Raw genomic sequence first — 24841 nt, forward strand, 5'->3', positions numbered from 1 at the left:
CTGGTCCAAAGCTACAACTATAGTCCCTAACAGGGCGATTACCCAAAATATTCCCACGTCTCTTTCCAAACATTACTATTGCTGCCCACCCAAAAAACGCCATACCTCCGTTGCATCTGAGTCAAATCATTCGTTACCCTTGGATATTTCTTCCTTACCTCTGTCTCATGAGTTTCCTAGATATCGTTTCCAGCCTTCGCGGACGCAGTGCCGCTTTCCGTCATCGCCATCGACCAATGTGAATTTCTCCCATCGTGCGTCCGCGCCTGCGCCAATAACCGCAAGGCTATCCTCGCTAATCCATCCAATAACTCCCTTGGGAGGCCTTGTAGTTCCCAACACGGTGCCCTCTGTAAATGGTATGCCGCCAATCATGGACTCGTTACCGGCCTCGAAGGGCACCGAAGCGAAAGAGTAGACGTCGGAAAACATTCGCGGCATAAGTGGGATTTTACTGAGAATGCCCCATTTCCCGACATCTGCATCTGATCCTGCACTACCTGGCTGCGGGCTACGATGAGCACTCGGCCGCCGGGGATGGGGTACGTCGAAGATGTGAAGCGTAGATTTGTCAGATGTGCAGGCCAGTAATGATCCAGATGGGGAGAAGGCGAGGGAAAATATGGTTGCCGGGTCGATGCCCCTGCGAAGTTCTGCTAACCTGGCGCAGTTGCTGGTCGAATATACACGGATAAGAGTTCCAGTTTCGCTGGCGCTGGCCAGCAGCTCTCCGTCTGCACTGAGCTGAATAGCTTTGAGGGCAGATGAGTGAGCTGGAATGATGCTAACATTACCCGTGCCAAGCTCTACGAGCTGGATCTGTCCTGTTGTGCGGCCTGGAAAGGCAAGCTTTTTATCTGAGAGACAGCACAGGCCGAGGACGTTATCGGCGGTCTCGTATACGTGAAGCAGCTCTGGAGGCTTAGCGAACGAGTAGACACGCACGCTATTCTGCAGGACGACGACGATGCGATCCCTACTCAGCTGGACGCCGCGAATAGCACTGAGGGCTGAGATTTCCAACGCAACTTTGCCTTTCATGTCGTCCCATATGATGGCCTAGAAACATGCCGAATCAGATGTCCATTCTTCAATAGTGTAATAGTGCTGCGGGACAAACGGGAATAGATACCTTGTTCATGGCGAATTTTGGAGATTTACCGCCGCCAACAAGAGCGAGGTAGTTTGTCGTTCCCATCATCCGTACAAGGCCGATGCCGGCGTTGAAATCTCATCAGATGTTAGTTGCCTTGCATATAAATAGCCAGTATGTGGCATGGTCATCGCGTACCTCTTGATGCCTTGAGCAGGCATGATTTGGTATGAAAGACTGTATATCATGATGACGATCTCATGGTCAGCTGGCTGTAAAGTCCGGTTTCATCAAGGGGTCCGCTATAAGGTGACTTACCGCAGATTCCGGACTCCAAACCCACGGAAAAACAGCTGGAGTCTTTGTTAAAGGCCACAGATAGAACCGCCGTGGGAGAGGACGACTCTATAGGCGGTCGTACATTCATCGCGGTGAGAGCGGTTTCAGCCGAGAGTGATGTGCAAAAAGACGAGAGAAATAGAAGAGAAAATAAAGAGAAAATCAATCACGTCCCGAGCGGAATAGCCTCTCGTATCACTCGTGCTCTAGATGCAGAAGCAGTTTCTTCCTGGTTCCGTAAAAAAAGCGTTCGCGCTGGGGGTATCACTGGGTATGTTCGGATGTTGTTGACGGCGATGCCCAGCAGCTCGGCAATCTTGGGTGGACTCTGCGGTGCTCGGTGGTCGGTCACTGCAGTCACTGGCCCCGCCAGCTATCGGCTTTAGAAGCTGGAATCGCCAGCAACATAAGCTTGAACGCTGGCCGTCAGCAAAGAAGGCATGAATGCATCTGCTGCAGCGATCCTTGGAGGCGCATGGATGCACGAGGATGGAGAAGGGAGAGACAGTGAGATAGGGATGCAGACGCTGCAAAGGCATCCACCTGTCAAAGTCAAATGCGATTCCACAGAGCGATAGATGCGTGTACATCAATGTATGTACTGATGAACTTTGCTGCTGTTTGAAGTTTAGGCGTGCTGCTTAGCTGGTACAAGCCTGCAGCGCAGTGCAGTACTGCTACCAGGCCGTGGGTCGCTGGGCGCGCGGCCTTGTAGCGACAGCACGCTAGAAGTGAGTGGCCCGGCTGCCCCTTTCAATCTTGAGTCGCGATACGCATCTTGGAGTAGGTATTGTAAAATACAGGCTGGGCGCAATACTGAATGCCTATTATGAGCATGAATAAAGCAGAAATAGTTTACAAAGATGAATTGTAGCTCCTTTAGAAAGCTGTGGTATTACCAGATATACACAGAGGCCCGTAGTTGGGTAGACGAGAGGCCTTGGATGCTCTGTGTAGATGGTAATACGAGTTGGAGCATCAGGTCTGGTGTAATTGCTGCGTAGCATTGGAATACGAGGCGGCTCAATACCGTCTAGTACAAAACGCAGTATGTTGGCGATTTTCTGGGGAACAGGGCCAGGTGCCTAATACAGGTAGGTCCAGTCCCTATAAAAGGCCACTTGGGCACTTCATCTCCAAGCATAATCTTCGCTTGCTCGTATTACTTTATGCCCAATCAGCCAGGTACCAAGCGGCCATCTCTCAAAGTTGGGGTAGAGCGAGATGATGTCAAGCAGAAAGATACTTGATGGCGAGATTCACTTGTTAATTCAGTTCTCTTCCAGCAGCTGCACATGTCCTTCTGTATGCTGTGCTTCCTGGTGAATTTCCGTAGCCTCGTACTGTACTGCGATTTCTCTGTCCAGGTTGCGTCTGTTAGTGCGTTTTGGGATTGCATGATTTCCAGCCCAGGTACTCCCGCAGTACCTTCTTGAGAGCCAGCACTGCCGTTCCCCGGGCGGCACTGGCAGCAGTACCTCCGCTGTACCTGGCGCCTAGTGCCACCACCGCCGATTCTCGTTCGTAGTAGGGAGCTACAGGCCAGGGCCGTGGGTAGGGGCGGTCTGCTCTTCTGGGCCTAGCTGGTGGCCCCCCCTGAACTGAAGGTCCAACCCGACAGCTCTGCAGGCGTGAAATTGGACTCGCAAACGCCAGATACAACGCCTTCTTCCCCTTTAGCTAGCACTTCCCCTGGCCTCTAATCACCGCCACCAAACCGCCCCAATTCTTCCATCTTTTTCCCCCATCAAGAGCTTCGTCTTGACCCATTCCTCTCTCTTCACTCTCGTTGCTTCTGCAAATCCTCGCCCACCGTTCCAAGGTCCCTCCCCCCTCTCTACAGTCGCCTCTCATGATGTCCTCCGTACGTCCAATCTCCCGTCTCCCGCAAATCTTTTTGGCGTGCCAGTCCAAGAATAGGGATGCACATGCGTCGCTTCCAAGACATGCTCTTCAGGGCGATGCTGCGGCCCACGCCACGGCCTTTGGCACGAGAACGCGCAAAAACTAACAGCTCTTGACTCCATAGAAGGTAATCCGCCGAAAGAAGAATGTCAAGAAGGGCATTCAGTTCTGCCTGATGGTGTGTGGCGCCTCTGGCACTGGTACGTCGCTGCCCTACCCATTCGCGATACAATTCGCCCGCCCGCAGCTTCAAAGGGGGATTTCCAGACTCACATTGTGCCTCTGCAGGCCGAACCACCTTTGTCAACACGCTCTGCGGCAAGTCTGTTCTCGAGCATAAGGAAGCCGACGATGCTTCCAACGCGCACATTGAGGAGGGCGTCAAGATCAAGCCCCTTACGGTTGGTACGTGACATTAGACTCCAACATTGTGATTTTTTTTTGTCTAAACTCTGCTAATTGCTTCATCAGAGCTTGAACTTGACGAGGAAGGCACCCGAATCTCGCTGACCATTGTCGATACCCCTGGATTTGGCGACCAGATCGACAACGAGGCCAGGTTAGCCCCGCCCAAACACCCTTCACTAATATCTCGACGCATGCACGCTAAACCATCAACTATAGCTTTTCAGAAATCGTTGGCTACCTCGAGCGACAATACGATGATATTCTGGCCGAAGAGTCTCGTATCAAGCGTAACCCTCGCTTCAGGGACAACCGTGTCCACGCCATGCTTTACTTCATCACCCCTACCGGCCACGGGTAAGCTTCTTCCTTGTGTCACCCCAGTTACTTGGCCGCTAACGCGCCGTTGTCACCAGGCTCCGAGAGCTCGATATCGAATTGATGAAGCGTCTTGCGCCCCGTGTCAACGTTATTCCCGTTATTGGCCGAGCCGATACTCTGACCCCCCAGGAGCTTGCAGAGTCGAAGAAGCTGGTCATGGAGGACATTGAGCACTACAGAATCCCCGTTTACAACTTCCCCTACGACATTGAGGAAGACGACGAAGATACCGTTGAGGAGAATGCCGAGTTGAGAGGCCTCATGCCTTTTGCCATTGTTGGCTCAGAAGACGTGGTCGAGATTGGTGGCCGCAAGGTCCGTGCCCGCCAGTACCCATGGGGTGTCGTTGAAGTCGAGAACCCTCGTCATTCAGACTTCCTGGCTATTCGATCAGCCCTTCTGCACAGCCACCTGGCTGATTTGAAAGAAATCACCCACGATTTCTTGTATGAGAACTACCGTACCGAGAAACTATCTAAGAGTGTGGATGGCGGTGCCTCTGGGTAAGCACAGTTATGATCTGCTAGCATCCTTCGCAAACTAACTGAGAACAGACTTGATAGCTCCATGAACCCTGAGGACTTGGCTTCCCAGTCTGTCCGTCTCAAGGAAGAGCAGCTTCGACGAGAGGAGGAGAAGCTGCGCGAGATTGAGCTCAAGGTCCAGCGCGAGATCAACGAGAAGCGACAAGAGCTGCTGGCGCGCGAATCGCAGCTCCGCGAGATAGAGGCCCGCATGCAGCGCGAGACTGCCGCCGCCCAGGCGTCTCCCGCGCTGGAAACCAGTGTCACCGAGGAGTAGATTCTCTCGAATCACATATTAGGTCTTTCTTCGGCATTATAAAAGTAAATTGCGACGTTGGTCTATTTATCGCTGCCGGCGTTGGGTTTTACCTCTCCTACACAAACTGAAGAGCAAAGAGATGAGAGCACCCCTCTCCCAGCTGCTGCAGAATCGAGTTTGATTTTTACTTTTTTCCATCTATTTATTTATTGCGACCTACGACAACTCGAGAAGTGACCTTTGCGGTTGAGCTGGAGAAGAGGGGCTGAGGGAAGGGGAGTTGCACGGTGGAGTATACGGAGAGGATGAATGCCGTTGGAACAAGACGACGTATACCCCGACGAAGGAGGGTCTCTCAAAATGGCAAAGGCGGAGATATGCGGCTACTCAGCATAATACTATGCGGAGCAGAGCTATATGTGTGCTTTGGCATCTTTTGGGAGTTTTCATATTGCTGCCCAGCCTCTTTCTGTACACCCTCGCAAGGTATCCTAATTTTTTTTTAAAGCTGCATCAGTAGCCATCTTGTTAAATGGTACCCCTGTTTTTTTAACTGCCTTTTTTATTTATTTCTAGCTACTGTAGTGGACTTCTAATGCAGATATCAAATACATTCAAAACCTTCTTCACGTTGACCAAGCTTGTCTTGTAGTAAACTTGGTCAAACCGAATGTTTAGAGTTGAAAGGAGCTATTTATTCCATTCAATACACTGAGAATCTGTTGCGCTACAAGAAGAGAAAAACTGAAGGCAACCATCGAAAACAAAAGAGAAGAGATGAACAAAAAAGAAACGGGAAAAAAAGGAAGAAAAAAAAAGAAGCAATAATTATCCGATGCACTCCTGTCTCACTTTAACCCATTATCCTAGTACATTTGCGAGAAAAAGACAAAAATCACAATCAAACACTCGACAGCCCGTTTGGGCCTAAGTCACAATCTTGAAGCTCTGCATCAAGTACGAGCAGAGTTATAAACAACCGGCCATTCACCAGGTTTAGTTGTTAGACTGGCTGTTGAGAATACGCAGAATAGCGAGGAACAGGTTGATGATGTCGAGATACAGGCTGATGGCGGCGGCAATCTCCTCCTCGACATGGTGGTGGCGCATAATCATCTGCGTGTCGACGAGGATGTAGCCGCTAAAGATGAGGGCCGCGAGCCCGCCGTAGATGAGCTCGCCGGTGGAGCTGTAGGGGAAGAACATTGCCATGAAGCCAAAGATGACGAGCCCCCAGAGGGCGCCGAAGAGGTAGGGCATCCATGAGGTGAAGTCGTACTTGGACTGGCTGGCAAAGGCCGTGAGGAAGACGAAGATGCCGGCGGTGATGATTGTCGCGCTGAGGACGATGCGGGTGTTGTAGAAGGAGACGATGACGGAGATGGAGTAGGCTTCGGTGAGGGTGAAGAGGGAGAGGAAGAGGAGGTTGGTTGGGTAGGATTTGCGCTTCCAGTAGGTGAGACCCATGAAGATCATGGCGCCGAAGAGCTGAAAAACATGGTGTTAGCTATAAGCATACTTGTATTGGGGCGAAACAACGTACCGATGCCCAGACAAGGCCCGGGTGGCTTTGGATCCAGTTCTTGTATGCATCGCTGAAGAAGCTGACGGAGCCGAGGGCCGCAGTAGCGATGAGTTGGACGGTGAGGATGCTGTAGACCTTGCGGACAAATTGGTTGCGAATATCGACGGTGGCTTCAGCGACAGAGCCTCCAAACTAAGTGAACAAGTGACGTCAGTAAAGAGATCCCTTTTCTTTTTGTTATATATAGCAGAGAAGAGAAGACTTTTTTTTAATAGGATAAGTTGAGGGAGAAAAGGCCAAAATGCAGTGAAGAGGCATATTACTTTCGACCTACCTTGAAATCGTCGGGGATGTTGTCATCGCTGCTGCGCGGCTGGGCAGACAAGCCAGGATCGTGCGCCGACGACGACGCCTCGGCTGCGGTGCTGCCGTACGCGGGCGGTGCGTGGGTGTAGTCGTCGTCGGGCTCGTGCTGGGCGGCGGGCTGGTATTTCGCGGTGGACGCCATGTTTGTTCGCTCTCCTCTGGGGAATCTGTTCGTTTGTATGTTTGAAAGGAAGATTTTCGTTTGTTACAAGAAAGGGCGATCGCTGTGGCGGAATGAATGATGTCGGCTAGAAATCACTGGACCGGGTGGGGAAAGTGGCTGGTGGGAGGCGGCTTTTTTTGAGTTGCTTTGGGTGCCTGGAGATGTGGTGTGGCTGTGCAGGAGATTGTGGTGGAAGCCTGCCGTGACGTGATTGGCTGCAAGGTCGAAGCTTCTGAAGCTCTGGTCCCCTAAAACAGCCAGTATGGGAAGAAGCTCTAGCTAGCACTAGGCGAGATGTCTTGTCGGCTGCAGCTCGACATGCGGGCAGAGCCCATAGAATAAGGCAGCTCAAGTAGATTCCGTCTTGGACCCGCGCGGGCATGCAAGATGGGATTCCGGATGGGGCACGTATGGAGTATCTATCCAATAGTTCTTCCTGTATCTGGATGTACTTACGGGAGGCTTTGATTGCTTTTCAAGTGTTACCGCCAAGAACTGTGTTCCCCGCCTCGTGCGCGGTAATACTAGTCTCGGATATGGTACGGTAAGCTACAGGTACCTATGGCATAAGATGAAAACCCTTGCGTGAGTCAGGGTCTACATTCGGATTGACTTTTATATTTTTTTAAGGTGGTTCGAAGTAAGCTGAAGGGGATTATGATTCTTTTCAGCCGGCACGAGGCTACTTTCTTGTTTGTTTTGGCCCTGATTGCTACCAAGGCTAGAGAATGTTGGGGCATTGCATGAGCATATTTATGACTGGGCTGTTTGATCGCTGCTTTGTCGAATGGAGCATACGTGTATAAGTCTTTGATATAGGTAAAGATGATTCTAATGAGCTCTGTCTAAAAGACTTGAGAAGGGCGACTCGACCTCGCTTATTGCTTATTCCAAGTTGATCAGCCTGCATGTATATGTCATTCTGAGGGGAAAAAAATGAAACATAGCCCGCTTTATCAAAACGGGTTGAGCCATTTGTAGACGATGCAAATGGTCAGATGACAGTGGGATATGCGTATTGTATAGAGGCTCCGCCGTTAATCATGTCATGAACGCACATTGTAAGACCCACCCCCGCTTGATCTTGGTTGACTAAGATGAGATTTATTTAGATGTTAGAGAAGGCTCTTGTTGAGTAATAGTCTCGGAGATTCATAGTAGCAGTGCTCGGATTGCTGTTGCAGATGCCACTACATGTAAAGCATTGCAGTGAGGTGCTCTTACAGCGGCAGCAATTAACCCCTACTCCCAAGGTTATCAAGACGACTGTGAGGATATCAAATGTAGACCATTGAAGTTATATGCAGAGGCAAATTTTACGCGTATCCAACAAGAGTTGCTGTTCCTTGCACTCAACAGCCTATACTCGGCCCACGTGTGCGGGGATTCGCAGTTCGCTGTCCTTGTGTGCTCCAAGAAACGACATCCGGGTACGGTACCCACTACGGACACAGTCACTTGGTGGAAAGATACTGAAGAGCAAATATACCTACATACATGCGTCTTAGGCTGCGTAGTATCACACAGTAATGATATTCCTTGTCGTCGGAACGAAAGAGGAGTTATGGATCATCACTACCCAGTATTTGCCCTACCCGTCCAACGTGCCTAGAGTTGATACGACGAAAAAGCTCGACTCGCACGGGCCTCTGAGCGGTTTCAAAAAGAGGAGAAATAGGCAAGTCACCAATGGTGCCCACCGCATAGCCGCTTGAGGGCTGAGGTTAATTCAGGGAGGGCGAATCACCCGCTGATGGCGCATCAATTGATGGTGCATTTGTTGAGTCCAGGGGCGCCGGGGGTCCTTTAGCGAGGCCCCCGAAGAGCGGCTTCAGCACTCCTCTGCAGCGCCCAGTCCGCTAGCGGGTCGCGCAAAGTGCCCTGTACGTGTTAGTGCATGCGGCCGACGCACCACTGGTCCGTCCCCCTCACCGCCTAAGAGTTGGCGTTCTCTTTGTTTTTTCTTGTGATGTTAGTACTTGCATGCTGAGAGCGTGTTTGTTATAGTGGGACTTTTGAGAAACGTCATTTGAGCCGGGGAGGGATGTGCCTGAGACGAAACGGCAGACGAGCTGCGTCTAAAAGCGAGTTTTCTGTTGGATATGGTTGATGTGATGTGCAAAGCGAGCTGACTGCTCATATTCTGCTGGCACCAACATGCAACAACTGCTGCTATAAGTTGGCTTTACAGAACAACAACAAGACGCTGGGAGTTGAAATTATTGACGAATGCTTATTGCTTTACAAGACGTAATCCGGTACAGGTTCTCGTCTGTCAGTATTACTCGTATTACACAAGGTACCGGCATAACTGTGCGAGGGGTACATGCACCAGCGGCAGCAGGTTTTGGCTTCGTTCGACGACTTACTCGCATCTACTGCTGATCCCTCTGATCTGGCGCTCCACCGCCTTATCTGTCCTTTCTCGCTTGCTTGTTTTTCCGGGGCCCAGCCTGCGTGCCTCGTTTCGTCTCTCGTCACCCAGCAAGCTCCAATCAATGGGTCTTTAAAGTGTCTGGTCTTTTTCATTTCCTCCCCCAGCAGTTGTTTACCGAGCAATTGTAGGTCCTTCCACAGCTCGTTTCAGGAAGCTAATCTGCAAGCTTTGGGCGCCACTCCGCAGCTGGCGCACCTGAGAAGAAAAAGAGGGTGCAAGGAAAAAAAAAGTTGCCCAACCAGCAGCCAAAACAGTGAGACATCCCACCACCCCCACCACACCCTTCTGGACGCCTCTAACTTGGAACTGGGCCGTCGCAGCAATTCTGGACTCACCTCCGCAGTTTCTCTCCATCCCTATTTTTATTTTTATTCTAGTCATTCATAGTTGCGCTGGTGCAGGGAGTGTCGAGTTGCTCTTTTCGCGACCGCTACTTTCTTTTTTTTTCCTTCTTTTTTCCTTGTTTCGTTCCTTTCTTTCCCTCCCAAAGGAGCCCTTTCGACAACATGGGCGACTCAGATAGCCTTGCGACCAAGGCTGCTGGCGGGAAATCGGCCGCCAGCTTCTCTACAGCTCCCCACGGCTCGCGACTCGCCAACGGCTCTGCCAACGGGCAGCGGTATATGCAGACCAATGGCAACAATGTTGTTCTCGTCCGTCGGGTGAGGCGCAAGGACGAAGGCATCTGGAAGCCTCTTGCTCGCTGGTTCGTCGAGCACCAAGTTGGTATGTTTAGATTTCTTGCTGCTGTTCCCCGCAGGTAGCCGCGCAATTGAGTGGCGCTCTATAGCTGTCGCAGGCTTTGTCCAGCGCAGCATTGCTCTTTTACTCTCTATATTGCGGACTCCTCACAACATTTACAATCGTGGAACATTTGCTGACTCTTTGCGACTCAACGGATATAGGCCTGTCGCTCAATCTGCTCTCTCTTCTTGTCCTTGCCCACGCCTGCATCCCCAGAGCTAGAATACACACGCGAAAGTTCTTCCACCTCTCTTATTTCAATGAAGCGACTGGCAAGTATGCCACCGGACAGGACGACCTCTGCCTGATTGCGGCCTTCATTGTTCTCTTCACTGGCCTCCGAGCTGGCACCATGGACTATGTCCTGGCACCCTTTGCCAAGCTCAATGGCATCACCAACCGAAAAGACATGACTCGATTTAGCGAACAGGCCTGGCTGCTGATTTACTACATGATCTTTTGGCCTACCGGAGTGGTACGTGGCTGTGAAACTGTCTTGTTCAAGGGGAAAGCGAGATTGCTGTGGGAGACATGTCACTGACTGACTGCAACTATAGTATCTGTATGTTAATTGTCCCGCTTGGCTGAACATGAGAGAACTATGGACCGACTGGCCGAATCGCGAAATGGGCGGCCTCCTGAAGGGCTACATGCTTGCCCAGTGGGCATTTTGGCTGCAGCAAATTGTTGTCATCAACATCGAGGATCGCCGCAAGGACCACTGGCAGATGTTTAGCCACCACCTCATCACCACGGCCCTGATTTCGTCTTGCTACTGCTACCACTTCACCCGCGTTGGACTGTTCATCCTGGTCATCATGGACGTGGTGGATCTGTTCCTTCCTGTAAGCCGCCATCTGATTGATTAAGCTGGCCTTGGTCTGATATCTGACTCGACAATCGCTTCTAGGTTGCCAAATGCCTCAAGTACTGCGGCTACAAGACGCTATGCGACTTGACTTTTGTTCTCTTCATGGTATCATGGTTTGTAGCTCGACATGTCTTTTACCTCATGGTCTGTTGGTCCATCTACGCCGACACCCTTGTGGTCATGCCCAACGGATGCTTTGTTGGACCGAATGACGCTTTGGTTGGACCTACAGAGGCTCCTGCCGGCTTTGCTTACATGATTGAACCATTCCTCAACGCGACCGGGCGTGTTTGCTTCAACGAAACCATCAAATGGGCCTTCCTCACACCTCTCCTCCTGCTGCAGGGCATTACGATTTTCTGGTTCACCATGATTATCCGGGTTGCCATCAAGGTTGTTCGCGGGGACGGTGCCGAAGATTCTCGAAGCGACGACGAGTACGAAGAGGACGAAGACGAAGAGGAGCTCATCTACGAGGAAATCCACCCGCTTGAGCAGGAGGTGGGCGTGGAAGACTTGGACCTGAAGAGCTGGGAGCGACGCAACGGGCTTAAGAAGCAGGCTTCTGCTAGCGGAGTTAGCTTACCAGGACACAGCGATCGCAAGGAGCTTCTTGGCCGTATTGGCTGCGAGAAACAGGTGGAATAAATCAAGTCTAGCTTGACAAGGCGAGAAAATGAAAGAAACAGAAAAAAAAAAGAAAGAAAGAAAGAAAAAGCTTGGGATAGCGAGAGAAGGCAAGGGAAGGAAGTGGAGCATCTATTTCTTGGGACGATGGCGTTGAGGAGTGTTTTTACAACTTGCTCCTGTTTTTCATTTTTCGAATTCATGTTTTTCTCGTCCCCTTAACCGGGAGGGAGCACGTTTGTCTTTTTTTTTTTTTTTTTCGTTTCTTTTTCTTACCAACATGAAAAACTTTGTTTTGGGATATCGGGTTTTACTATGTTCAATTTGGTAGGGGTTTGAATGAACCCGCCAAGGGCTCAGATTAGAGCAAGACGGGACGGGGTGGTACAGATGAGATGATGCTGGAAGCCCTGATTGATACCATATGTTTATGAATGCTGGCTGATGAGCCGGTGGGAAAAGTTGCTGTTATAGACTCTTAGAGTTGATATATCATGGTTGTTAGATATATATAGTTATGCATACATATATATATATACATTTGCGGGAAACTCTTGCACTGACATGTAAAAGCCATTGCCATCCATCATTGAAGTGTGCAAAATGTAAGATTAATAGACCCCTTAAAAGGCTAATGTCATATAAAAATCATATCTCAGTCAAAACGCTATAAACTCCCAAAACAAATCCAAAAAAGATGCTGCTGTACATGTCATATGATTATAGATGTCTTTTGTAAAAAAAAAAACCATCCCAGTAAATACCATTTTTTTTGTCAGATTTTAGTTTCATTTTTACTTATTCCCTCTCCTTTTCAATATTTCACAGCCCCTCCTCGAGCATCTCCTTGGCCATATCCTGCAGCTTGAACTTTTGAATCTTGCCGCTCGCCGTCTTGGGATAGTCCTTGACCCAAAAGACGTATTTGGGCACAAGGTGGCTCGACAGGTTTGTGCGCACCCACCGCCGCACATTCTCCTTTGTTAATCTCCGGGCAGCTTCGTCGTTGTTGTCGGTGCTGTTTGCGTCGGCCGTCGTCCAGCCTTCGCTGGGGATGACGAATGCCGCGACCGCCTCGCCGAGCCTCTCGTCGGGCACGCCGGCCACGCTGACCTCCTGCACGCCGGGCAGCTGGAAGAGGCAGTCCTCGACCTCGAGCGGGTGGATGTTCTCGCCGCCGCGGATGATGAGGTCCTTGATGCGGCCGGTGATGCGCACGAAGCCCTGGGCGTCCATCTCGGCCTCGTCGCCCGAGTACATCCACGTGCGGCCGTCGGGCTCGGCGCGCCGGACTGCGGCGGTGCGCTCCGCGTCGGCGTAGTAGCCCTTCATGACGAGGTAGCCGGCCGTGGCGAGTTCGCCGCGCTCGCCCAGCGGCAGGACGCGGCTGCGGTCCAGCGGGTCGACGATCTTGACGGTGGTGTGCGGCATGGGCGTGCCGACGGACGAGGTGCGCTGCTTCAGGGGGTCCGACGGCCTCGTCATGCAGCTGACGGGCGCCGTCTCCGTCATGCCGTAGCAGATGACCAGGTCGTCGAGGCCCAGGCGGCGGTAGATCTTGCGCATCAGCGACTCGGGCACGCTGCTGCCGGCGACGATGCCCTTGCGCAGGTGCTGCGGCACGGGCAGCTGGTTGGGCGCGTGGTCCAGGGCCTCGAAGACGGAGACGAGCATGGTGCTGACGCCGTAGAGCCCCGTGGCGCGGTGCTCGGCGGCCATGCGCACCGTGGCGACGGGGTCAAAGGCCGGCGACGGGAACAGGATGGCGGCGCCCGTCGTGGCCGTGGCCATGTAGCCCAGCACGGAGCCGAAGCAGTGGAAGAGCGGCGGCGGCACGACGATGCGGTCGGCCGCGTCCAGGCCCATGCGGTCGGCGATGAAGGCGCCGTTGTTGAGGATGGCCGTGTGCGAGAGCTGCGCCGCCTTGGGGGCCGACGTCGTGCCCGACGTGAACTGGATGTTGATCGTGTCCAACGGGTGCAGCGGCGAGGCTGGCGTGACGGCGCGCTCCGAGCCGCCCTCGAGCAGCGTCCGGTAGTCGCCCAGCGCGCGGTACTGCTCCAGCTTGAAGTCGTCGGCGATGCTGCCGGCGTGGTCGGCGCGGTTGTCCACCACAATGACGCGTCTCAGCGAGGGCACCGACTCGCTCTGCACGTCGCCATCCCTGCGCTGGACGTCGCCGACAATCTTCTCCAGCAGGGCCCTGTTGCTGCGGCCCCTGCCCGGGCGATAGGCGAGATCGGTGACGGCGCCGATGATGAGGACCTCTGCGCCGAGGTGGCCCAGCGCGGACTCGACCTGCGTAGCGTTGAAGCTCGGGTTCAGGGGCACCAGCACGGCGCCGAGCTTGAAGAGCGCATACGTCAGGGCGGCGAACTCGGCCGTGTTGCCGAGGGAGACGGCCACGCGGTCGCCTTTGCGGACGCCGAGCGAGGCGAGCGACGAGGCGAGGCGGTTGGAGGTGCGGTCGAGGTCGTGGTAGGTGAGGCTTGTCTCGACGGACGAGGACGAGGACGTTGGTGAGCGGGCGATGACGGCGGGACGGTCGCCGTGGAGCGAGACGATGGAGGCGAAGTGGTCCGAGATTGTGCCTGTGAAGAGGGCGGGCTGGAAGATGGATGTTAGTATAAGTGCATGTATGTATAGCTTGAGAATAGGGGGTGCTGGAGCTGAGGCTGATGAGGAGAGTATGATACGGCGCCTTGAAGCCTCTCTAGTATACTGCTGTAGACAGCAACAACAAGGTATTCATCCTTTTCACTCGAAAGCCGCCATCACCACTCTTCATGTTCCCTCATAGCTCCCTCCAAGCCATTCACATGTCAACTCACCTCCATCGGTCCCGTCCTCAAGCTCAGCCCCTCCGTCCCCAGAAACCTCGCCGGCTGCTGCCACTCCGCCCGGCCCTGCAACAGACTCTCTTCAAACCCGGCTGCGCTCGTTGCAGTCGCCGTCGCCGCCGAGCTCATGGCGGCCGCTCTTCTTCTCAGCGCGGCTCGCACGGCGGTTCTGGAGCTCCGGCCGAGGAGAGGCCCGGGGCAGGCCCGTGTGTAAATGGACATGATGGCGAAAAGTGTTGGTGAATGTTTATTGTGCGCCGTGGGTATTCAAGCTTGTTGTCGCCAACGTCATAAGGAGGAGATGTTTGTATCCCCCACAAGATGAGATGCTATCGTGTATCGCAAACCATCCACATAGAAGAAAGGAATGAAATCCAAAAAAAAAAAAAAAAGGAAGATGAGACAATAAGTGAAGTAAATTAACAAAAAAAAGGGAAAGCAGAAACAAATCTCACATTTCCAATTTAATAAAAAAAAGAATCAACACAAAAAAAACCTGTTCTCCATCCAACACATACATAAAAATGCGTCACGCACACACACCACTCCTCACTTTATAACACACCCACGATTTCTTTTTTAAGACCGAGGGTCCAGAAAAGCCACAGTGCCGTTCCCGCGCAAAGGCGGCATTACCCACCCGAGCTTGTCCCCCTTCCCCAGAGTATCACAAGAGGCAACGGAAAGCCCCAAATCTCGCCCACTTCGGACCGTGTTCAATGAGCTGAGAGCGGGAAAAGTCGAGTTTAGCATGCAGTTGGGCTAACGCAAGGTTATTAAACGCCAGCCACACCAAAAAAAAAAAAAAAAGAGGGGTTCGCGAAGCTGCCTCTCTTTGGCCTTTTTTTTTAAGAAGCTTATACATACTGTACGTTAGAAAAAAGGGCAAGCTTTTTTTTTTTCCCCCATCCAATTAGGAAAAAACGAGAGAAAAAAACAGCCCCGGTCCTTTTCCTTTTTACTGTGGTGCCCGCTCCACGAGAGGGGGGGAAAAAAAGTTCCTAAAATGGAGGGAGACTCCGTATGGGAGAAATTCACACTTCTTGGCCCGCAGCATGTGCGGTCCGGTTCGGGCTGCAGGGGCAAAAAAGTACGCTTGGCTTTGCTGCTGGCAGTTTTTTTAGAACAAGCTGCGGCTGATGCACGATTTCGGTGTCTAGCCGACCTGTGTATCGGGTATTGTCCTTTCTTTTTGCAAAACGTGGCCATTTATTAAAGACAGACAATGGTTTTATGAATCTCCCTGTGTGCTCAAATTAATTTACAAAACAGCCTCTGACAAGCTTCCTACACAATGTCATGAGTCGTCAGCCGTGATATGCATCCCGTCTTACAAACTCAGCACTGTCCACAAGCGGTAATATCCAGACACATGGAAATCATCACCACGAATCAAAAACCTTGCATATGCGGCCCTCGGTACGAAGTCCGGGAGTAGCTTCACCACGGATAAAACCCCTTCCTTACCTTTGCATCCATACAGCGAATTCCTTTTCTTTTTTTTTCTTACACCGCACTTAGTCATCGCGAATCATGGAAAATGGTGCCACGTTCACGGATAGCTTCTGCGGGTCCCCGGAGCGAACACAGTGCTTGTGTGGATAACACGCTTTAATTAGTGACCTCGGCTCCAATCCGCAGCCAAGATTGCATTGGTAGCGTCGACGGCAATATCTGTGTTGCGACGGCAAACTTCGGCGGCGAGCTACGCGATGGCTGCCAACATTTGAATGGCCAGCAGCCAGAAAGTAACATTCATGGGTTAGTCTGTTGCGACGCCCTGCCGTAGAGGCTCGCTTATTATTTAGCCAAGATACATGGCCCCGATCTGGGTGCAGCATCTTGATCTGGCTAGATGGCCTCGATCCAGCTAACATGTCCTTGTCAAGTCCATGACCTGATCCAACAGAGGTGCAGCCATTACACCCATATCGGTACTTGAAACTTGATCACCATCTCCCATTATGAGAAACACGACGAGCAATAAAACAACAAAAAAGTCGGAAACGCCAGTGATATTTATATATATGCGTGTATATGCCGACCGCAGATCAAACTCCATCCAGCATCTATGCTCCCCTCCGAAAACAGGTGTCAAAAAACCCAAAAAAAAAGAATACATGAGTACTAAGCTTGTCCCAATGCTTGATGCTGCCTCAAATGTTTGTAACAGCCGCCCTTTTGCCTCCTCCTACCGACACACAGCCGCGACACCTATGCGCAGGGTCGAAACCGACAAGAAGAAAAAAAAAATATTACCCGAATATAAATGTTAAACCGATGCGGAACCCAGCCCACCGCAGTCGAAGCGAATAAGATGTAAAAATATACAGGTGCAGTGATAAAGGGCGAGAAAAAAGGAAATAACGTGTCCTCCATTTAATCATGCAATTATAGGATGTTTGCGAGACCTCATATTTGCTGTCCGTCTTCCACCAGCTGCAGGTCTCCAAGCTCCTGTTGGATTTCGCCGATATGTCTTTCGCTTTCGGGTTTCCATGTTCCTGAAATCACATTGTTAGCCTACATGGTTCGCGCTTCAGTCATCCGACCTCAAGACTTACCCTCAAAATCGTGTTTTACAAAGGCCATGGGATCATCGTAATCCTTGGCGCCCATCTGGCCAACACCGGGCGAGAAGCTCGTAATGGGCAGAACCACAACGTCTCCCACTCGCTTGCTCGTCTCCATGCCGGTAAAGTTGCGATAGTCAATCTTTCCCTTGCTGTGCTCCATGTCAAAGAAGCGCTCGTCGTTGAAGTAGTCCATGATGGTGTCTGTCCACACGGCCGGGCCGGTCAAGTCCACAACGTCGTTACCCTTGAAGCTGGAGAGCTTGCCCGCCTTTTTCAGAGTCAGCGTCGAGTTTGTGATTCGGCTGATGATGTCGCGCAGCACGGGATGGCCGGGCTTGGCCTGGATTGTCCATTGGCAGAATTGGATGCGACGGCTGTACCAGTCAGCCCAGTCGGCGCGGTCGGGGTCCGCCTCGATGCCGATAACCAAACCAACAGTCTCCTTGGGAATCTGCTGGGGAATCCACTCAAGAGCGCTCCTGATGGCGTAGGTGTCAATGTCAGAGTAGATGCCGCCGCGCGCGTACAGAATCAAGTAGCGGAAGAAGTCGGCCTTGAGAACGGGCAATGGCAGGGCGTGGTACGTCTCCAGCACCTCGGGGATGCTCCCGTACAGCAGCTGGAGCAGAGTGGCGGCCACAGAGTCGGTGATGACCTCGTGGATGAAGCCAGGGTGCTCAATTGACCACGAGGCCTCCTGCTCGCGGAACTCGAAATCGCCCTCGCCCGGTGTGTGCTTCCATGTTTGCCAGATGTAGGCGGGGAACTTGGACTCGATGTCGTACGAGTACGCGTAGTCGAGCTTCTCGTACGTTGACATGCCCGACATGTCAATCATGGGCTTCTGCGGAGGAGGCGGCGGGACCGCTCGCTGCTGGCTGGCGGCTGCTTCTGCGGCTGCTGCTGCGGCCGCCTCTGCCTGTGCATCGTGGCGCTCGGATGAGCTGGGGGCGCTCGAGGTTGACGTGTGTGATCGGGAGAGGAGGAAAAAGACGGCAAGGATGAAGGCCGCCGCAATGAGGGCGCGGCGTGGATTCAGCATTGTGGCGTTTATCTAGCTTTCGCTTCGACTCGAAGGTTTGCGTCGATAAGGATAGAATGACGTGGATATCGCGAATGCCAAGGCGGTAGGTATCCAGTACGAGCTGAATGCGACTCAAGCTATAGTCGGACCATGAGATAGCAGGTTTCTTGTCGAATACCACGATATTTCCACGCGAAAAGACCACGGGGAAGATGAAGGAGGAATTAGAAGTCGTAGATTTGAACCAGAAACCAGAAGCCAAATAAGTTTCTCGCTTGCTTCCGCTTGACAGGGGGCAGATGTGGATTCTCGTTTTTTATGTCTCTTTTTTCTTTCTTCGCTCGCTCGATTAGGTGTCGACGGGGGCAGCAGAGAGATACGAGATGGGACGATACGGAGACCCAATGTAGAAAACGAGGAATTAGAGGGGGATTGCGAAAGGGGCCACACAGTCTGACAGGGACAAGTCCTCTGAGGTGAAAAAGAATAAACGATTGACGGGAGAAGGAAGGGGGGGAAGAGTAAAAAGTCGTCAACGAGGAATTAGAAGAAGGATGAAGAACAGGAAGAGGCGGTTGTGGGAAGAACAACAAGAAAGAAGAAAGAAAGATGCGACTCCAGACGAGGATGGGGCGGATGCATGCATCGGTTTGATGTCACTTTTTCCATTTCCCTGGCCTCTTTCCGCCTTACAGTGGTGCGAGGGGAGATTTCCGAGCTAAAAAATTGCAGCACGCACAGGCAAACTGGCGGCAGAAAATAGGGGCGCCTCAGCTAGCAGTAGCACTGCCAGAAGCCGTTGAACGGTGCATGGCGTTTTGGAGCCGCTAATCTAATCGTCGCCTAGCACGAGGTACCACGCCGCTGTAGATTTGCATGGGGCTTTGCTCTGTTGCAGCCGGGCAGGCCGTACGAGGAATTTCGAACACATTGATCCATATCTAGGTAGCCATCTACACGGTACTGTGCTGAAAGCTGACCGGCTGCAATGTGTAATCTGCGCAAGAATTGCAGCGTGTTGCCGTAGCATTGCCCTCCACAGATGACGTTGCCGTGTCTAAGAATAGCCCCGGGGCATCGCCTCATGGCTTCTCTGACGCTGATCAAACACGCCTCAACCACGCTCGACGACAATGGAATGCACCAGCCTCGACCACAACTGACGTGATATTGGTGTGATTTGCGCCTGGACCTGCTCCTCATGGCTCAGCACATGCCGGGCCACTCAACGTGCTACTCGCTACTGTACTCCGTAAGAAATCAAGGGATCAGAGAATATGGAGCGGCTGGGTCTGACAAGGCGCAAGCTTGAAACGCCAGACTGCCTAGCGCCGAGATCTGTCGGTCGTTTGCAGAGGAGATCGGCGACCCTGGCGCTGTGATACAGTTTGATTCTGAAAAGCCAGAGGATTTGCATCCATCTACCTTCCATATCCATCGCTTTTATTTACATGCTTTCAACACTGGTATGTGATGGATGACTTCTTCCCCCCGGTCTGTCTGGCATTCAAGAGTCGCATTGAAATCCTACCGGCACTTTTCATCTCACTGCTGACATCAAAGCTGTGGAGCGACGTCATTTCCTTCGCGGGGACCCCTAAAGCCCAAAGAGAAAAATTCGCGCTACCAATGGGGGGCATCTCGTAAAGCAAAGCACAAGCGCAGTATTCATTCTGGTAGTAGCTGAGTAAACAAGGATGTTAATAAAAATCCTGAATATCTTTGCAGCAACTTATTGGCCATCTCATCCATCTTATGCTTTGCCCTGCATGCCAGCCAAGCAAAACAAACCTACACTCAAACATTAAAGTTGGAGATTATCTCGTTCTTAACCCTGTCACTGATCCAGCAGCCGAATCCGTGCCAAGCTTCGTTTTGCTGCCCGCAAGGGGAAGCGCCAACGTTACATCCACGGGCCTTATCACAGAACTAAGTAATTAAGGCTGAATTTTTTTCCCTCTTTGGCGGACAGGCCACCCCTGCAATCTATCATTTCCCAGCTTTTTCATTCCCAGCTAGCAATTTCACACGAGGTCCCTGATAAGCATTGGACTCTTATTTTTTTTCGTAAACAGGGTAATAAATGCGGCGAAAAGAGTTGGCAATAGCCATCGGGCCATTATCACATGGTTAAAAAGGTGTAGAGCTAATGCGCAGCTTATCCGATTCTCAGCTAAACGCGACATCCAATCAAATAGAAAGCGGTACCAAGTACGAGAATAAAACACACAAGCTTTTCTTGGCGAGATGCATGGTTCGTAATCGTGCATTGGTGCCATCAGCCAACACAAATAGCCCGACCTCAGCTCTTCGTATTGCACATCGTATAGGCAGACTCGGCACGCTCCGTTAGTGGGACGACAAATAGAAGTCAATTTACCGCTTGTCTGGAGCTCCGTAGTCCGAGATGCCAGCATGCACATGGTCAAAGATACGGAACAAAATATTCATCCAGCCCTGTCTACCAAGGGTATCGTCCCGTCCATAACCACCCAATTCTTGCGAGCCGCTTCAGGCTAGTAAACTCCAAACTGCCTTGTCACGAAATTCGCCGCATACCAGAACTGGATTTAAAAAGTTAAACTCTGTGGCAAGAGAGGCCACTTTGTTCGAGCTCGAAATCGCCTACACCGAAGACGATGGAGAATTGCATTTGGGAAGGGCGATTGGAGGTTTTGGGCAAGTAAATGAAGCGTTTGTGAATATACGTAAGTTTTTAATGGCTGGAGGCGGAGAAGAGATGGATCGATACTGGCAGAGATTGTTAATTCTATATTTCCTTTCACACCTCTTCATCTATCCCATTTTTCTTCATCTGACTACAAGTTCATGACATTACTCAGAGGCCTGCATGCAGAGAGAGGGAAATGCAGCCTATCACAGTCGGGCCTTCGCTGTACAATGAAAAGGATAAGAATGGAGCCTAGAAGCCAAAACGTGTTGGTCAAATAATTAGAATACCGATAGCTCGGGACAGCTTTGAGTAATATATGATGTTTATGACAAAGACAGAGTAAAGAGGCCTAATAATGCAATTGTACGTCGTAAGATATATAACATAATATAGAACAAAGAGAGTTAATAACACAAAAGGCTCTTCTGACAGGGGGAAATACTGGCTAAACGACACTTAAAGTGTGATTTCACCCAACAACGCCAATAAGAAGCAGATATTGTATTTCATAACCTAGTCACACAAAGAGATGAGTGGTTCATGAATACGCATCGCGCTATCAACGCACCGTACCTCGAACCTCATCCCTCCGTATCAGCATATACCATACACAAAAGACTCTCCCTGTAGGACAACAAACAAATACTGTTTCCACTCGCCCACACACCGCACCGCGTGCATCCCGAACCGAGAGTTTCAATAGTCTAGTCAGCTGTAACGCAAACCCGCCCTCCAGTCAATTCCATTCCAGCTCGCCTATCCCTCCTAGTAGAGCCCTCTCTCGGCACCGGCTTCCCGTATGCCAACCAAAGATTCATGTTCCAGTTGCTACTTTGCAATCAAAACCTATTTCCATTTTTTCAATACTCCAAAGCTCAATTTCCCCCCACCCTAGTTCACATAATACGAGCTCCCAAGCATCCACTAATACTTCGTATTCCAACCACATAAATCTAGATCGTTTTTTTTTTTCTCTGCTTGCCGCACGGGCCGAGATGAAGCGGAGCTTTAGGACAAGGCTAATTGATGACAACGTCCGCGAATGATACTTGTACGACTTTAAAAAAGGAGCAAGGGTCTAGAGCAGGCGGTCCATACTAAGCGCCGCCTCTTCTACGTTCCCGGGCAGGGCTGAAGTGCTGATAGTCTCTAGTTTTAACAGTCTAAATTTCCTTTCCTTTCCATTCATTCAGTCCCTATCCATGGAAAATGATGCAGCAATCGTAAAATGTACATGTAGATGCATATATACATACCCATGGCCAAGACGCAAAGCAGGCAAGGTATGCAATGTACAAAAGCTGGACATTGGTTACAATCAGTGTCCATCCTTTATGCGCAAACTGCTTTCTTTTGTTCATCTAAACTCCCATGTCTATCCTATACACTCACTTTCGGCTACTCTTTGTCCAAGTTACTCTCCCTTCCGTATCTAGGTGTATGGATGGTTCAACTCCTGATCTTCTGCTAGGTAGTTAGCACAAGGTGCTTCCACTTCTCCGTAACCCAATTCCCTTGTATATGGATGCTGAAATAGTGGAATGATGGTACGTTCATCGCCGGGGCCAAAGCCAATCCGCGAGTTTGAGTGTACAAAAACTGTCCAGCCAAATCGCGCGAATAGTTGCCGTTTTGAGCCTGCGTAGAAGGGCCGAGCAGGTTTGCCGTTGAAAAGTGCCCATGGTTCCTCGGGGTCCTCAGCGTAGTTTGAGAGAACAGTCATGACATATTCCATACCCGTCAAAGTTAATTTGGGCACGATGGTAAAGGATCCGGCGTGAAAATGCTTGTGCAAGCTCGGCTTTAAGTAAATAGTGTTGCCTCTAGAGTGTATTGGGATTGGGAGCGGCATTGGAGTATCAGCGTCAACTTGGTCTCGCGACTTTGGTCGACTAACAGTCATTCCATTACTGATATACCAGTGCTCCTCCGTTTCCGGGACAAGAGCTACTGCGACACCCCAATCACCAGTGATGCTGCAGTGAAGATCGTTTCTGGAGGCGGGATCGTGCGGCCATATATCTTCCAAATCTTCGTGAGGAAATATCCAGTCTCGAAAGGAGGCCACTATGGAATAAAAAGCTAAAGGGCATGCGTCATCATACCATAATATATAAGTAAAAGATGGGTAGAGTGCAGGGACTAACGGTTTCCTGGAATGATAAAGTAGTATTCTTTCTCTATCAAAAGATCCTCTGGGCCCAAGTCAACACCAAAAACGCCATACTGGTCGAGGGCGAAATAGGGGGTATGAAAACAATTGCCGGCAAGAATACCACAGGCTACGCGAGCCGTGTTATGATGCACTCCCCAGACTTTTTCGTCCAAAGTCTTGTGTACTCTGCAGTCGGTTGGTGGGAGAGATAAGAAGCAATTATTCGGTTCTGGATAGCCTGGATGTCTGAATTTGATGCGAAACTCTGGGATATCAGGCGGATGAACATCCTACTTCGTGACGGACCTTGACCCAGTGGCTTCTGCAGCCATGATGAAAAGAAATGAGTAGTCAGCTGGAAGCCAACTGCTGGTACGGTTGTATACTGTTGAAGAAATCGATGCGAATAATAGCGTGGTGGGGGAGTGAGAAGGAAATGATGCCGTGGGAGTCGAGCGAGCAGAGATGATGGAAGAAATGAAAGCGTCACTGGAGAAACGGCAAACAGATGCTTTAGACGACTGCTTCTCTTTCAAGGCGCTCAACCCTAAAAAAGGCAAAAGGTAAAGGGTGCCCAGGTACTGCTTCCTTCCGTAGACAAGACAAACATTATCTGGTACGACGAGATGAAGTGGGCAATCTGCAAGGTGTGCTCTTCCCTTTGTCCCTACATCTTACACAATTCGGACCTGGATGAGCTACCTATCCAAAGCTACTATAATACTGAGGTTTATTATTTCACGAATTTGCAGATTTTAAGAAGGAATCACTGGCATAAGGTGCTTATATAAATACAATAGGTACCAAGTATATTCGTATAGCTGCATCCGGACAATGATCCATCGCCTTGAATTTTACTGCACATATTTACTTCGTAGTCCCTATTTTCTTAGTTGCTTTGAGTTTCTATTGATCTATAATTCAAGCACATCAACACCCCATCAGCCAATTCCAAGCAGAATGACTGCCAACGGCGCACATGTATTTTTACTTCCGTTTCTGGCCCTAGCCCGCGGCTGCTAAAAGACGGCGCATGGCGGGGAATCGAAAGTGAAAGTGGCCGACTCCGTAGATACACGCAGCGGGGCAAGCCGCAGATAGGAATAAAATAGAGAGATAACGGCGGGCCTCAAGATATGGATGGGGAATTCTGCACGCATGTTTATCTGGATGAAGATGGGGCATTTCCTGGTACGTAAAAACAAATCTCACTACGAAAAGTTGAAGACTGGAAATGCCATACCGTTGCGTTGTGTGAGCCGTACATCTTGTGTGTATGGCTTGTAAGAGGCGAACAAACACTCACAGCCAAGTGCAGTATCTGTGCTACAATTGTTATCTGTGCTACAATTGTCACGAATAAAACAGTCAGCGCCTTGACAACTCCATATTCGATGAGAATTCAGTTTTGTCTCATCAGCTGTGCGCCCTTTGCGCGGAGTAAACGCCGTCAAGAGTCGGCCACATGAAATTGCCAAATTAGGTAATTATCTACCATCTCCATCGTTCCCGCAACCCCTCACTCAAATCCCCAAAAAGCTGATTGAATGTCTCCAACTTCCCGACTTCCGTTGTCCAATTGACACAGCAAATCCAAAAGTAGGCAATAAACTTCACATGAGACGGGATGCAATGCGTGCCGTACCTGCTTATCCAAACTAATGCAGCTGGACCATCAGATCATGCCACAACGTGTGAATCATCCAACGGCGATTTGCCTTGAGCCTCATGCTTGCCGTGCGTGGTATCGCCCTGAACGGGAATAGTCGGGGTCATGTGCCGGAGCGGCATCTTTTAACGTTTTTGGGGGTCTCGAAGAAGCAAAAAGTTGACCAAGGAGATGGATCGTCAAAGGTGTTTCTTGTTATCAGAGGTGGGCACCCAGACGGCGTCAACAGCGTCAACAGCGTCCAGCGTCCCCTGATAGTGCGCC

At 50.9% G+C, this 24841-nt stretch overlaps 7 protein-coding genes across 7 annotated transcripts; 2 read left to right on the forward strand and 5 right to left on the reverse strand.

The window, feature by feature from the left end:
- Nucleotides 1-165: 165 nt before the first annotated feature.
- Nucleotides 166-1520, reverse strand: TrAtP1_012920 (uncharacterized protein; the record flags this gene model as incomplete). Its single annotated transcript, XM_066115722.1, has 4 exons — nucleotides 166-1059; nucleotides 1133-1230; nucleotides 1292-1330; nucleotides 1412-1520. The coding sequence occupies 4 exons, from the start codon at nucleotides 1518-1520 to the stop codon at nucleotides 166-168; spliced, it is 1140 nt and encodes a 379-aa protein (XP_065971821.1).
- A 1588-nt stretch (nucleotides 1521-3108) lies between these two features.
- TrAtP1_012921 (uncharacterized protein) lies at nucleotides 3109-5542 on the forward strand. Its single transcript, XM_014088611.2, has 7 exons — nucleotides 3109-3296; nucleotides 3462-3537; nucleotides 3626-3742; nucleotides 3809-3896; nucleotides 3962-4099; nucleotides 4159-4626; nucleotides 4678-5542. The coding sequence occupies exons 1-7, from the start codon at nucleotides 3285-3287 to the stop codon at nucleotides 4922-4924; spliced, it is 1146 nt and encodes a 381-aa protein (XP_013944086.1). The 5' UTR covers nucleotides 3109-3284; the 3' UTR covers nucleotides 4925-5542.
- On the reverse strand, nucleotides 5543-7025 carry TrAtP1_012922 (uncharacterized protein). The gene is made up of 3 exons (XM_014088612.2): nucleotides 6766-7025; nucleotides 6450-6623; nucleotides 5543-6394 (listed from the first exon to the last, which is right to left on the reverse strand). The coding sequence occupies exons 1-3, from the start codon at nucleotides 6937-6939 to the stop codon at nucleotides 5903-5905; spliced, it is 840 nt and encodes a 279-aa protein (XP_013944087.2). The 5' UTR covers nucleotides 6940-7025; the 3' UTR covers nucleotides 5543-5902.
- Nucleotides 7026-9478: 2453 nt separating this feature from the next.
- TrAtP1_012923 (uncharacterized protein) lies at nucleotides 9479-12163 on the forward strand. The gene is made up of 5 exons (XM_014088613.2): nucleotides 9479-9650; nucleotides 9718-10123; nucleotides 10303-10616; nucleotides 10699-10986; nucleotides 11052-12163. Exons 2-5 carry the CDS (start codon nucleotides 9904-9906, stop codon nucleotides 11658-11660), a joined length of 1431 nt encoding a protein of 476 aa, XP_013944088.2. The 5' UTR covers nucleotides 9479-9650; nucleotides 9718-9903; the 3' UTR covers nucleotides 11661-12163.
- A 21-nt stretch (nucleotides 12164-12184) lies between these two features.
- Nucleotides 12185-15524, reverse strand: TrAtP1_013377 (uncharacterized protein). Its single transcript, XM_066115891.1, has 3 exons — nucleotides 15347-15524; nucleotides 14471-15241; nucleotides 12185-14246 (listed from the first exon to the last, which is right to left on the reverse strand). Exons 2-3 carry the CDS (start codon nucleotides 14699-14701, stop codon nucleotides 12462-12464), a joined length of 2016 nt encoding a protein of 671 aa, XP_065971822.1. The 5' UTR covers nucleotides 14702-15241; nucleotides 15347-15524; the 3' UTR covers nucleotides 12185-12461.
- Nucleotides 15525-16479: 955 nt separating this feature from the next.
- On the reverse strand, nucleotides 16480-19112 carry TrAtP1_012924 (uncharacterized protein). The gene is made up of 2 exons (XM_014088315.2): nucleotides 17044-19112; nucleotides 16480-16983 (listed from the first exon to the last, which is right to left on the reverse strand). The coding sequence occupies exons 1-2, from the start codon at nucleotides 18095-18097 to the stop codon at nucleotides 16892-16894; spliced, it is 1146 nt and encodes a 381-aa protein (XP_013943790.1). The 5' UTR covers nucleotides 18098-19112; the 3' UTR covers nucleotides 16480-16891.
- A 3073-nt stretch (nucleotides 19113-22185) lies between these two features.
- TrAtP1_012925 (uncharacterized protein) lies at nucleotides 22186-23240 on the reverse strand (the record flags this gene model as incomplete). The annotated part of the gene is made up of 4 exons (XM_066115723.1): nucleotides 22186-22217; nucleotides 22305-22820; nucleotides 22901-23094; nucleotides 23215-23240. 4 exons carry the CDS (start codon nucleotides 23238-23240, stop codon nucleotides 22186-22188), a joined length of 768 nt encoding a protein of 255 aa, XP_065971823.1.
- Between the last annotated feature and the right edge of the window lie 1601 nt (nucleotides 23241-24841).

Source organism: Trichoderma atroviride, chromosome 7 (genome assembly GCF_020647795.1).
Source record: "Trichoderma atroviride chromosome 7, complete sequence".
Classification (NCBI taxonomy): domain Eukaryota; kingdom Fungi; phylum Ascomycota; class Sordariomycetes; order Hypocreales; family Hypocreaceae; genus Trichoderma; species Trichoderma atroviride.

Excerpts from the sequence above, each read along its gene's own strand:
- TrAtP1_012921 (XM_014088611.2), top strand. Across the intron at positions 3,743-3,808 it reads GATCAAGCCCCTTACGGTTG|AGCTTGAACTTGACGAGGAA; the intron begins GTACGTGACATT and ends TTGCTTCATCAG. Across the intron at positions 4,100-4,158 it reads ATCACCCCTACCGGCCACGG|GCTCCGAGAGCTCGATATCG; the intron begins GTAAGCTTCTTC and ends CGTTGTCACCAG.
- TrAtP1_012922 (XM_014088612.2), bottom strand. The coding sequence starts at position 6,939 with ATGGCGTCCACCGCGAAATACCAGCCCGCCGCCCAGCACGAGCCCGAC. Across the intron at positions 6,624-6,765 it reads ACATCCCCGACGATTTCAAG|TTTGGAGGCTCTGTCGCTGA; the intron begins GTAGGTCGAAAG and ends TTGTTCACTTAG. Across the intron at positions 6,395-6,449 it reads CGGGCCTTGTCTGGGCATCG|CTCTTCGGCGCCATGATCTT; the intron begins GTACGTTGTTTC and ends CATGTTTTTCAG.
- TrAtP1_012923 (XM_014088613.2), top strand. The coding sequence starts at position 9,904 with ATGGGCGACTCAGATAGCCTTGCGACCAAGGCTGCTGGCGGGAAATCG. Across the intron at positions 10,617-10,698 it reads TCTTTTGGCCTACCGGAGTG|TATCTGTATGTTAATTGTCC; the intron begins GTACGTGGCTGT and ends CTGCAACTATAG. Across the intron at positions 10,987-11,051 it reads TGGTGGATCTGTTCCTTCCT|GTTGCCAAATGCCTCAAGTA; the intron begins GTAAGCCGCCAT and ends AATCGCTTCTAG.
- TrAtP1_013377 (XM_066115891.1), bottom strand. The coding sequence starts at position 14,701 with ATGTCCATTTACACACGGGCCTGCCCCGGGCCTCTCCTCGGCCGGAGC. Across the intron at positions 14,247-14,470 it reads TGAGGACGGGACCGATGGAG|CCCGCCCTCTTCACAGGCAC; the intron begins GTGAGTTGACAT and ends TCCATCTTCCAG.
- TrAtP1_012924 (XM_014088315.2), bottom strand. The coding sequence starts at position 18,097 with ATGCTGAATCCACGCCGCGCCCTCATTGCGGCGGCCTTCATCCTTGCC. Across the intron at positions 16,984-17,043 it reads TGTAAAACACGATTTTGAGG|GAACATGGAAACCCGAAAGC; the intron begins GTAAGTCTTGAG and ends ATGTGATTTCAG.